Source organism: Panthera leo, chromosome E1, assembly GCF_018350215.1.
Source record: "Panthera leo isolate Ple1 chromosome E1, P.leo_Ple1_pat1.1, whole genome shotgun sequence".
In the NCBI taxonomy this organism is placed as follows: domain Eukaryota; kingdom Metazoa; phylum Chordata; class Mammalia; order Carnivora; family Felidae; genus Panthera; species Panthera leo.
This window is the reverse complement of record NC_056692.1, coordinates 59,263,476-59,276,317: the sequence shown is the minus strand read 5'-3', so window position 1 is coordinate 59,276,317 and position 12,842 is coordinate 59,263,476. Positions and strand designations below refer to the sequence as shown.

The following is a 12,842-nucleotide window of genomic DNA, read 5'->3' as shown; positions in this document are numbered from 1 at the left end:
GGATCTACGGCACTGAACCCGCTAGTCTGTCGTGCGCTTTGAATGGACCCTCTACCGACGGATGACGTGTCGTCGTCACTGGTCACTTGTAAAACCCTGGCTCACCGAGCCATGTGGATCTTCTGCATTTCATTCCCCAACATCTCGAATTTTACCACCGGCAACAAATACTTCCATGTCCACCTAAAGTGACGGCTCACTCTGTTCATCTCCCAGAGAACGCCTGCCAAATGCCCCAGGTCCGTCAGTCGCTTCTCCAGGCAAAGAGGATCCACCATGAAAAAAGCCACTAGTGTAGCTCAGGACTCACCCACCGCGTGAAGCCTCTCCTCCCTGCAACCAGGACCCGCCACCCGGCAGCCCCCGCCGTCACACAGCCTTACAGGTGTGCTGTAAGATTGTTCACTGCTGAGCCACAGTCCCCAACACAACACCTTTCCCGAACCGTTTGCAGTCTCCTCGTTTTCCGTGTATTAACGCTAAGTCTGCCCCAACGCCCCCAAGCATCCGTCTCAAATACCGTCTTGCACACAGTTGAGATGGCAGCTAATCTCCCTCGACACCCCGGCCGCCCCCCGTGCAACCCCAGCTTGGCAAGAACCTAACACTCCTCCCTGCAGAAGTGGGAATGGCTCCCAAGGACACAGCCTCACGGGACCGCGGACGACAGCACACACGTGGCCGGAGTCTCACAGTGAAGAGAAAATTAAGGGCAGAACTCAAAGAGCAGTTGAAGATACAATGCTGGACAACTTCCCAAATCTGGCAAGAGACATAAACTTACAGGTTCGAGAAGCTCAGTGAAACTCCAACAGGATTAACCCAAGAAAACCCAGACACATCAGAGCCAAATCGCCAGAAACAAAAGACCGAAAATAAAAGTCCTTGGAGAAAACTCCGTTCACAAAGGATCAGGAATGAGACGGTCTCTGGGTTTCCCAGCGACGACGAAAGCTGGACAGACAGAGCAACACCTCCAAGTCCGTCGTGAAGATAACGTCAGCCTGATGTTCAAGTCTGAGGATAAAACAGAGGTCTTTTCAGACACGCAAACACTCACAAAATCTGTCCCGTGGTCTCCTCTTGAGCAATACAGCACCAAACGAGGCCATGAAGGATCCGGGAAAAGAAAGAGAGAGACCACAAGACGCCCACAAGCCAGCTCTAAGGATGAAGAGGAGCGAGAGGGGTAGTTTTTTAAAAAACGAACAGATTATCTGAGCACTGGAATGAGTACTGATAGCACCTGACAGATCTACTGGAGTATATGTAAAAAAATGAACTCACAAGTTCACAGAAAATTTAGCAAATAAAAGTAACTGGCAAATTTGTAACTACTACAGGGAACAAATCACCTACACAGACAAGAAAGGAATCAGAGTAGCCCCTCTGGGAAAGGCAGAGAGAAGAGACAGCTTCCTCTTAATATACTTTCTAGTATGATGTGACTCTAAAACTTGTATGCATGTATCACTTTGATTTTTAAATAAAATGAATTATAAAATTAAGTAACGGGACTTCAGAATTGGCAAGGACCTTTAGCATCGGTGCGTCAAAGTCATCGAGGACTTTTTTAAAACAGAGACGCCGGGCTCTACCCTGGAGACTCCAATTCAACAGCTTCAGAAGAGCCCAGTCAGCTAACGAGCACATTCTGGCTGAGCGGAACCTAATGAAAATTGGGTCATAATTAACTTATCTGGAAGAACTATGGTAAATTCGTTTCCATCTGTAACTAAAGACATTAGACGTTCATTTTCATCTCTTTGTCCTGGTAGGAACCGAGTGCTGAGGTCTCGAGGGAATTACGACGACCCCAGTCAACCCTGCTATGATCTGAATCACAAGACTGGCAAAGGGCCAGAATAAATCGGGATCGGAAAAATAAAAACTCAGGGCCACCGAAGAGCAAAGGGGAGCTGAAAACAGCATCAGCAGATAGAAACCGCTCAAACGGCCAGGCCTGGGACAGGAGACCAGGGGTAAATACAAGAGCCAGCGTGAACCTTCACGCCCGTGTGGCACCCGTGTGCCCAGTGCTCCGGCTGGAGTCCACGGGCAAGAGAAGGGCACGGTTTCCTCTGGACAAAGAGGAGAGGCCCAGCGGGGCGCCACCTGATCAGAGGCAGGTCGCACACGTGCCCTCTGCGAACCCCGAACCCTGTCGAAGGGAGGAAGGAGGGAGTGCAGGAGGTGAAGGTACTCATGAGGTGGGAAGGGCCAGAGCTGGCCCTCCCCCCTGGACTTCTCCCCTTGGAAAGCCGAGGCCCTCCCGCCCCACACGGTCCTCTCCCATGTCCCCAGAGAGGGCCTGCCGCCCGTCTGCCAGAGCTGGAGGGCCTCTGCCCGCAGGCAGGCCAGCAGACCCCTCCGGTCGGGGCCCTCCTCCTCCTCCTCCTTCCCCGGTCTGGCTCAAAATTCCTGCCTTCCCGAGGGAGGGGCCGCAATCAACCAAGGCCGCCTGTCACATCCTCTGTACTGGGAACCCTGTGGCCAATTAACTGCATGGTTTCCTCCCAAGGGTATGACAGTGGGGGGAGGCGCATGGGGGGAGGGAAAGACGAGGACAAGGAAAACGATGCTTTTACTACAATAAACCAAGTCGCTGTGTCAGCGAAACTAAGTTCCTGGTGGACAGTGTGGACAGTCTGGAAGTGTGGGCGCTGTCCTAATAAGGCATCTCTCCTCTCCTGCCCTCACGGGTTCCTGCTCAGTGAACAAAGTGGGCGGGCAGGTGGGTGGAAGGGGGAGGGCGTAACTGGCATTTGTATAAAACGTGAGCTTTGCGTCGACGTTCCTGCAAGGCTTTCGGGCTAAGCCCCGTACCTCGTACGCACAGACCTTCACGTCGGCAGGAACTGCAGTCAGCCTACGCCCCGACACAGGGGAGAAGCTGCAGTTCTGGGTGGTCAAAAAACTGGGTCAAGGTCACAGAGGTCAGCGATGGGGCTGGCAGTCAGCCAGCCTGGAAAACCTCCTGTTCTGTCCACTCTTCCTTCGGGGGAGCCCGTGCACCATCAACTACCAACGTGCTGGTCCCAACCCCAGCACCTGGTGCCGGCACCATGGCCGCTCTCCCTCCTCCTAGGAGGTTCTGGAAGGTCCTGAGAAGGGCAGGAGCCCAGGGAGCACGGCTCTGCTGACCCGGAGAGGAGCACTGGGGGCCTTCTCCTGTGACATCACTCCTCCCCGGAAAAGCCTGCAGTGCCTCCAGCATGCTCCCTTTTGGGTAAGGTGAACGCGAGCACGACTAACTTAAGGGGCCGGGCTGGCTGGAAGGTGACAAGAGACCGGGCCGGACTTCGGGGCCGCTGCCCACACCGTTCCTTGATCTGTGTTGGGTCAGTCTGGGAAAAGCTGCCAAACTATATGCTGGGATCAGCCCACCTTCAGAACAGACTGAAAATTAAAAAAGCACACAGAGCTCGCTGCTCAAAGAACGTCTGTAATCCTCTGTAGCTTGTATTGAAGTGGACGTTTCATAGGTACTGGTTAATTGACATATTAACTGAGGACTGCCTATTAGATCCAGTGCAAATTTCTCTGTGTGGTGTTCGAGGACTCTGCCACTAATTAGCCGTGTAACCTCGAGCAGCTAATTTTCATTGAGAAATAATAATGGCAAAGGGGCCACTTTGAAGTCAGAGATAGTTTTCAACGGCTCTGCGCCGTCGGCCATGATGTCACCCACATATATGTTCTCGTTAGAAGCATATAGAGTGGGAGGCACTTCATCCTACTGAGTCGAGGACAGAGCAGGACACAGCCTGGCAGCAAGGCTCTGGCCAAGGGCCGGACGTGGCCCTCCCACGGCCCGAGGGTCCCGGGAAGGGAGCCACCATCCTCCAGGAGCCCTGTCCACGCTGCAGCCGGGCCCAGCCCTCAGTCTCACCGCCACTTAGCCACAAAATAGGTGAGGTCCTGGTGCCATCTCCCGTCCCCCGCCCCGTGCAGGCACCAGGAGCTGTGGCCGGGATGCCCTTTTGTGAAGTGCAAACCCTGTCGCTCGCACAAGGCACTCTGCTCGTGGGGATGGAGGCTCCACACGATTTACACCAACGCCTCCTTCAGGGGACGCGGAGATACTGCCGGGAGAGGCCAGTGTGACCGGACAGAGAAAAGAGGGCCTCACCCGGGAGCCCCCGAGAACAAGGGCTTCCACCGCAGGCCCAGGGGTGCTCCAGGCTCACGGCAGTGGGTGCCCCCTACACCCCCCACCCCCCACGGCTGGGCCCCTTCTCCTCCTCGCGGTCTTGGCTCTCACCTCCCCTGCAAAACCCCCTCCCTCCACACGGCCTGCCCCGAGTCCTCTACCCACAGCAGCTTCTGAGCTCCTGGGCCCCTCAGGGTGGACCCACCTCACTAAAGGTGCAAAGATGACCGCTCTATTCTTAGCTCAGCTGCACGGGGCCTCCCGGTGCCCGCGTGCATGGAGGGAAAAAGAAAAGGCCTGTCTCTAAGGAGTAAGAGAAAAACACAGGTGAGCGCCTCCTCGATATTTCCTTAGGATACCAGACTTTCCAAGCCCCTGACAAACCTTCAGCTTTCCTACGTCTTATGATACACGGCTACCATTAACGAGCACGTAGAAAAATCTCCCGGCAAAATTACACTTCCTCCTGTTCAGCAGTCAACTCATCTGCACCCTGCTTCCAAACACAGACATCTCTCCAAGAGGGATGGGCACTCAGCATCCTTCAGTGGGATGCTTTTAGTATCGCTGCTGTAGCATTTAATGTCAGGCCATAAAACAAAACAGCCTCTCCCCCGCTTCTCTGAGAAGAGCCGAGTGTCACTTCTATGAAACAAAACAGCATCTCATTATCCGGCGGAGTGGGGGGGCAGGGGCGGGGAAAGACGCGTCGAAAGCCGTGAGGGAGCGCGGGAGGGCCGGTGAGCCCCCCGAGTCTGCACCTTCCCCACGAGCTGCAGGGGCCTGTGCACCCAAGCCTTCCCTCCCCCACTTCCCTGCGTCAGGGAGGCCGTGCACTGGCTTCAGAGCAGCACGCTGAGGCTCTACCTGTTTGTTCCGGCAACGACGTCCCTGTCACATCAGAAAGCCTAAAGGGCCGCTTCACGGACGAGGACAGGCCCGTTCTCCGAGCCTCCGGAAGGAGCGCTCTCTCCTACGCGGTGCTGGCAGCACATGCCCGGGGACAGCGACACGGACTGAGAAGTAAGAGTCGCCCACGAGTCTCACCACTCAGAGCCCTCGGCCCCGAGGGCAGAGCGGCTCCAACCTGCACCGACCACCTCCCCCGGCCTGATGTGGGTCTGTGGCCCCAAGGCAACCCACCTGCAATCGCTCCACCCCTGCACAGAGACCCCACACTCACGGGCCCACCGGAAAGCAAAGCAGTGGGGCTCTGGTCGTCACCTGACACGGCTGACGTCTCCTTTGTAAAACAAAATGAGAAACGCGCAGCGCTTCACTATCAAACATCTGCTGGAGGCCCCCAGAGCACGGGGCCGCTGTCCCACTGGGCTGGGGTGCACGACACACGCTCCGTTCTCCTCTCTCCGTGAGCACGCGGGGGCAGAAGAGAAGCGGACGCAGGAGGCGCCTGGGTCCCCACTCAGTGCTGTGGCAGGCGGGGGGTCCAGGTGGCGGGCGAACAGGCATCGGGGGCCGCTCCTTGCCACAGGCAGTCTGCACTGAGCCGCGTTCCGCCTCCCTCCTGCTCCATTTTACAGATGAGGAAACTAAGGCCCCGGTAACGGGTGATCTGCTGAAGGGAACGGCAGAGCCCTCTGACTTCCGGAGACACAGCACAGACCCCGAAGACCAGACACAGTGTGCAGACTGGGTGCCTTCCACACAGGAGGGCCCCGTGGGCTGTGTGGCTGCACCCGCCCCTGCGGGGGGCCGTCCCGGCAATGCCCTCCCCTCCCCAACCCCGCCACGACCCACTCTGGACGTCCGCACCCTGAAAGACGCAGGACCAACCCTCCTCGGGCCTGGGTGTCCTTGCCCCGCCAGCCCAGCCGCTCCTCGGCCCTCACCACCTGACCCCCTCGTCCGGTGCTACCACTCTTCCCCAGCAGCTCCCCTCCCCGCTGACTCAGGACCCTGGCTCTGCTCCTCTTCCCCCGGTCACCGCTCGCCCCGGGCGGGTGACCTCTCCCCACCCCCTTGTCCACCAGCCAGGTCTTCCCAGCCGTCCGCGGATGCTGTTCTGCTCCGAATGCCCAGAAGCACTGGCCTTTCACGCATCTCCAAGGCTGGGCCCCAACTCTCGGTCCCGGCTGCCACTATCGTCACACCTGACACCGGCAAATGCCTGCACGAGCCAGCCTGGGGCCACTGGCTGGGGCTGGGCAAGGCTGGCAGCCCTCCGGGGTGGGGGCTCCCGGGGAGCTGCCCGTCCCGTCGGGGGCTCGGAGGCCACACAGGCGAAGGGAAGACAGTGTTCCCGGGGAGGGCTGGGGACCTGGCAGGGAGGAGCAGACACCCGTGTGGGGAGGGGCAGACAGCAGAGACGAGACGCTGGGTCACACAGGGTAAGAGACACCGAGAAAATACATCAAGGCTGTTGGAGGAGGGAATCACGAATACGGAAAATCCCACTGGGTTGGAAACGAGGCACAATGCATGGTTCTTAACGTGTGCAGACAGCACGGAAATACAGATGTGAACGTGTACACAGGAAGCACACCTGTGCACACGCGTGTGTCCCCTGCTCTGGCAGGGGGAGACGGGTGGCAAGACACTGCTTCTCATGACAACACCGGCCCCGGGGTCTCCGTTTCTAAATCCGGATGCCGCCGACAGCACCTGGGCTCGCAGGAGTGTGGCCCATCGGGGGAGGGGCCGAAAGAACAAGCCGGAAGTAAGGAGGCGCTCAACAATGGTGCCCGACGAGGGCCACGTCAGCCGGTGGGAACAGGGCCGGCTGGCTAACCCGGAAACAAGCAGAGCATCAACACAGTCAACGGTGACACTGGACCGTGACCCACTGGGTTCACACCGAAGACGCGGTCTGATGAGGAGCACGCACTCAGCCAGCGCGCCTCCCCCCAGAACTGTCATTACTGACACAGCGGAGAGGGGGCGCTCGCAGCCTCGAGTTCCCAAGGCACCCACCCCGTCGCGCCATAAGCGAGTCGTAAGCGGTAACGGGACACGTCAAAATCACGTGCCACCTGACAGATGCCGTGGGAGGAAGGCACATCTCTTCCGCGACACTCCCGAAGAGGCACTACCAAAACTCGGTCCTGAGGAAACACGGGGACGGTGTCTTAAACACAGCCTGGGATCCTCTGGGCGTCAGGTCACGAGTGCCGAGCGAAGACTGGGGACCTGGTCCGGTTTGGATGAGATTAAATTAACGGCCACGCACGATGCGGAGTCAGGCCCTTGTGCCACAAACGGCGTCCGAGCCAGGTGGAGACCCACACACAGTCGAGGCCGACAAGGCAGCAGAGTGCCCACGTCCATCCCGATGGCGACGGCCGCACTGGGTCACGCTCCTGGGAACTGTGCACTGAAACTCCCAGGCAGTGGTCAGCAGGTCAACAGCTCACTCTCGTGTGAAGCACAAAAAAAGCCTTCTAGTTCTGTGTGCTTGCAACTTTCGGACTTTTTTCTCCTTTCTTTCCCCCAAAATAAAATCTTAACACACACTGCTCGTGCCCCTGCAAGTTTGCTGAATCAAATCTCCAGGATTCTGCTTTCTCTTAGGCCATATTGATAAAATCACCATCAGAAGGGCCAACCCTACCCAAGTTTTAATAAAGGTCAAGGCAAAGTTCTTAGCTTAGAAAAGGCAAACAGGTGCCCTTGGGAGGAGCACTGGGTGTTATATGTAAGTGCCGAATCACCAGGTTCTATTCCTGAAATCGTTATTACACTGTATGTTAACTAACGTGGATTTAAACTTTTAAAAATAACAATAATAAATAAAAATAATAATAATAATAATAAAAAACGGCAAATGCCCTTCTGAACTCAAAATCCACTGAAATTAGTACAGAGTAGATTACATTTCCTGAATTGCAGAAAAATTTTAAAAGCTCAATATAAAACATCTATTTATTTGTTGGACTTTTCATGGCAAGAAGGAAGTAAGGAATTATTTTCTTTTCCACTGACATTGTCTCATAAACACCCATCAAAGAGACTGTGTGAGGTAGGAAGGACGGGCTCTTTTGGTTTCTTTCTTTGGGTGGGGGGAGCTTCCCCAGGGAATCTAATGAAAGCCAAGGATCCTCTCCTGGAAGGTGCATTTCTATACTCAGACACCATCACCCACACAGTCCCAGGGAGTCCAGCATCCCTGGGAGCTCACGGTGGGATCCAGGTTGAGAAGCTGTGCTTTAAAAACCTAACGTAAGAGCAGTTAAAGAGGGAGAAAATAGAACACAACCGGCGAAATCCCACTCTGAGAAGGGGTAAGTGAAGGAAACAGTCAGCGGTGGCTGATAAGAAGTCAATTTCAGCGGCACAAGCACCAGGACGTGGCAGAGAGCCAAGAAGGCCTCTAGGGAAATCAGCTACGGAAACCGCAACTCTGTCCCTGAGCGCGGGGGACGAGAGGCCTGGGCCGCACGCGGGGAGGCTCTGAGACAAAGACAGTGAGACAGGCAAGTAAAGTGGGAAAAACAACTCCTTTTTCAGTTCAGAATAGAATCTAGATCTCCCGGGCTACCGGAAGGTAGGACACCTCTCATCAGCCGGGGGGGGGGGGGGGGGGCGCCTTTCCATTAGCAAAAACAGGCACCGAGAGACCTTTTGTCAAATCCAAGCGGCACAAAGCCAGCTTTCAGGTAGCAGAGCAAACCTGTCATTTGTAATTTCTGTTATTTAAAGTAGATGAAGACAATTTCTGCTTTTGCTGAGGGATGGAGAAAGCTGGGGGAGGGGGGTGCTGCCCCCAATCTTACCAAAGAGAGAAAGCCAAACACTCAAAGTGGAAACAAAGAAAAACCCACACTTCACTGTTAAGTTATGCCAAAATTTAGAGAAGAAATAATACCCAATTCACGACCAGCTCTTCCATAAAACAGGAAAGACGGGACTATTTCTCAACGCATTTATGGCACCGGCATCATCCTGCTACCAAAACCGTGCAAGTGTGTTGCAAGAAAAGAAAACCAGGAACCAGTATCACTCATGAACACAGACGCAAAATTCCTCAACAAAACAGCAGCAATCGAATCCACCAATATATAAAAAAGATAACACAAGTGGGGTTTACTCCAGGAATTCAAGGTTGGCTCAACAACCAAAATTCCATCAACGCAACTCACCGTATCAACAAACCAAAAAAAGAAGAGCCTGGTGATTATCTCAAAAGATGTCAGGAAAGCATTTTGTAAGACTCAGCAGTGACTGTTGACAGAAACTCAGCAAACCAAGAAGGAGTATGCGGAATAGTGAGAGCCTACTGTTCTCTGCCCGCGAGGAGAGTGCGTGAAGGCCGTGGGGCTCCCATCTCCCTTCCACACTGAGCCACGCGGCTCTGGCCACGCCTTCCGTCCTCTCCTAGATCTGCACACAGATCACAGTCACTCCATTCTTTTAAAAGTGTACGTAGCCACTATCATGTGCCAGATATGGGCAAATTCAAGGGCGCCTGGGGGGCTCAGTCAGTTAAGCTCTGTGCTGACAGCTCAGAGCCTGGAGCCTGCTTCAGATTCCATGTCTCCCTCGCTCTCTGCCCCTCCCCTGCTCGCGCTCTGTCTCTCTCTCTCTCTCTCAAAGATAAATAAACATTAAAAATTTTTTTTGTTTTAAAAGAAAGAAATGAAATGAAACCCTCAGATTCACACAAACCAGTGCCAGCCTTCCAGGGACCTGACCGGTGGAAGGCAAGGCCAGCCCAGCCCAGAGCCCCTACAGGGACCTTACCCGCGGGCCAGGAAGGAGGGTGAGGGGCACACTTACCGATCCAGCATTCTAAACGAGCACAAGGGGTGGTCTTCACCACGTCTGGAGGGTCCACACCGACATTCAGGCACAAAACTAAGGCAACACTGACCGTCTTCATCTAGAAACACAATAGAAACAACAAATATTTCAAAATGAATCCCCGTCATGCACTTTTCCAGGCTTCAGAAATGTTCCCAGAACACATGAAGCCCTGTCCCCACCACTGGCCTCTCCAGCCATCTTTCCATTCACCTATGACCTATGCTGCCCCCGGGGGTGCTGCAGGAGTAACTGCCTTCTTCCAGAAGCTTCAGAGTAAAGTGGGCACTTGGGGGGGGGGGGGGGAGGGGGCGGGTTGCAGCGGGAGAGGCTTCCACAGGCCTCCCTCCTTATGCTACATTTCCAGAAACAGAATTAGTTCACTAAAAAGTATTAAGGCATTTGATACATTCTGCCAAAATCCGTTCCAAAACTCTGCACAAATTTACGCTGCGACCAGGTTACACTATTCCCATTACTTGAAATCATTAATCATTTGATGAGAGAAAAATCATCACACTGACTCAGTGGGCATTCTTTCAGTATTTGTAACACTATTTCAAAGGTGTATTCGTTATTTGCATCTTTTATCTTTTGTAGATTTTCTACTCACGTTTATGCTACTATACCCTCATTAGGCAACCGTTTCTGATTGATTTCATGTGCTCTCTCCATATTAAAGACCGCACCCACATTACTTGTTGCAAATACTTCTCTAGTCTGGCGTTTGCCCTCTGATTCACACTCTGCTTCTTGACATGCAAAACCTTGGGTCTATCCTCTGATACAGCTTCCTGCACACCTGCTCCTTCTCCAGCAGCCCAGTATTGGAAACACCCCACCCACCCAGCTGCTCAAGCCAGAAACCCGGAACTTGCCCTTCAAACATTTACTGAGCACGTACTAGGTGCCGATCGCTATTTGTAGGTGGTGAGGATCCATCAGGAAACACAAATCCCAGCAGGGGCGGTGGGGTATCGTTTCAAAGAGGTGAGAGGGCTCCAAGTGGGGTCACCAGCCTTGACCCCCAGTGCTGAGCACCAGAGCCCACCCTCGACTCGTCCTGCCTCCTAAGTGCCTCCTGCACCTGCTTCTCCACCAGCCCCGCTCCCAGCCACAGCTTCCCCGGCCTGGAAGGCGGCCCTTCCCGCTCCACCAACTCTGGCTCTCCCTTGCGGTCTCAGTGCCCACAGTGGCCATTTCTCGGGGAGGTTTGCCCCCACATCCCAGCAGGGCAGCACCACCATGCACGGCGTTTCCTGCTGGCAGAGCTCTCTGACGAGGCTCCCCAACCCAAGAGGAGAGTGGACCCGCGTGTGTGCCCGCACCTGGCCCAGACCTGGGGCTCAGGAACTCCCTGCTCAGTGAGGGCCTACATGGATTTCTTCCAGTGTTTTACTGTGTTTTACATTTAACCCTTCAAGCCATCTGGACGTTACTGTGGTATACGATACAAGACGAGGATTAATTTTCTTCTCAAAACACTAGCCAATCATACCAACTCTCCCTGTTAAATAATGTCCCCCAGGAGCGCCCGGGTGGCTCTGTCGGTTAAGTGTCTGACTTAGCCGCAGGTCATGATCTCACAGTTCGTGGGTTCGAGCCCCGCGTCGGGCTGTCAGCCGGTCAGCACAGAGCCCACTGCGGATCCTCTGTCCCCCTCTCTCTGCCCCTCCCCAACTCACACTCTCTCCCTCTCTCAAAAACAAATAAACATTTTGGGACACCTGGACGGCTCGGTCAGTTAAGCATCTGACTTCCGCTCAGGTCATGATCTCACGGTTCGTGGGTTCAAGCCCCGCGTCGGGCTCTGTGCTGACGGCTTGGAGCCTGGAGCCTGCTTCGGATTCTGTGTCTCCCTCTCTCTCTGCCCCTCCCCTGCTCACGCTCTGTCTCTCTCTGTCTCTCAAAAATAAATAAATGTAAAAAAAGGGGTTTTTTAATAAATAAACAAACATCTTTAAAATAATAAATAAATAAATAAATAGATAGATAAATAAATAAATAAATAAATAAAAACAGGAATGTCTCCCAGACTCACGGGTTTGTATGATTCCCTTAGCATATATAAATTTCCAGACAGACCAAACCCTGCTGCAGGCTAGCTAACTGAATCTATTCCCTTATCCCATCAATCAATACTTCTACTACACGGATTTAAATAATTTATCTTTGCAGCACTTTACAATACTTGGGGGGGGCTAGGTTTCCTTCCTCACAATGTTTTTTAAACTTTTACTTACTTATTACATCTATATTCATCGCTTTCCCCCCCAAATTAATCAGTTATTCAATTTTTTAATCCCATAGATACTTTGATTAAAGTTGCATTAAACTGCATATTGGTAACATTGAGTATTTTAAATTGTCTTCTTTGATCCAATAACTCCACATGAGAATTTGTCATAGAAAATACAAAAAAGGATAATAAAGGGGAAATCTCTACGTGTAAAGATCTTCACAGCATTTCTTATCACGGAGAACACATGGTGGGTATGACCTAAATTTTAAGCAAATAAGGGAATGTTTCAGCACACCATCATATTCTCCTAACAGAATGGCTCTTAAATTCTTATAATGTTAAATGAACAAACATTGATTCAAGATGCCAGGGGTGCCAGGGTGGCTCAGTCGGTTAAGCGTCCGACTTCTCGGCTCAGGTCACGATCTCGCAGTTTGTGAGTTTGAGCCCCGCGTCGGGCTCTGTGCTGACAGCTCGGAGCCTGGAGCCTGGAGCCTGCTTCGGATTCTGTCTGCCTTTCTCTCTGCCCCTGCCCCCCTCACACTCTGTCTCTCTCAAAATTAAATAGATATTTTAAAAATTTTCATAAAAACAAAATGCCAAAAAAAAATCATCTTAAACATATAAATTAAATTTGGCAAGAAGTGGCAACCTCCCCAAGGGTCCATTTTTCTTTTTTTTTTTTATTTA

General features: G+C 53.2%; 1 protein-coding gene across 1 annotated transcript in view; it reads right to left on the bottom strand.

Moving 5' to 3' along the window:
- RPTOR (regulatory associated protein of MTOR complex 1) overlaps window positions 1-12,842 on the bottom strand; it is a 334,863-nt gene that overhangs the window by 251,489 nt on the left and 70,532 nt on the right. The window contains exon 2 of the mRNA XM_042914527.1: window positions 9,887-9,989. Within this exon, the coding sequence (XP_042770461.1) occupies window positions 9,887-9,989 (103 nt within the window). The remainder of the gene's footprint in view (window positions 1-9,886; window positions 9,990-12,842) is intronic.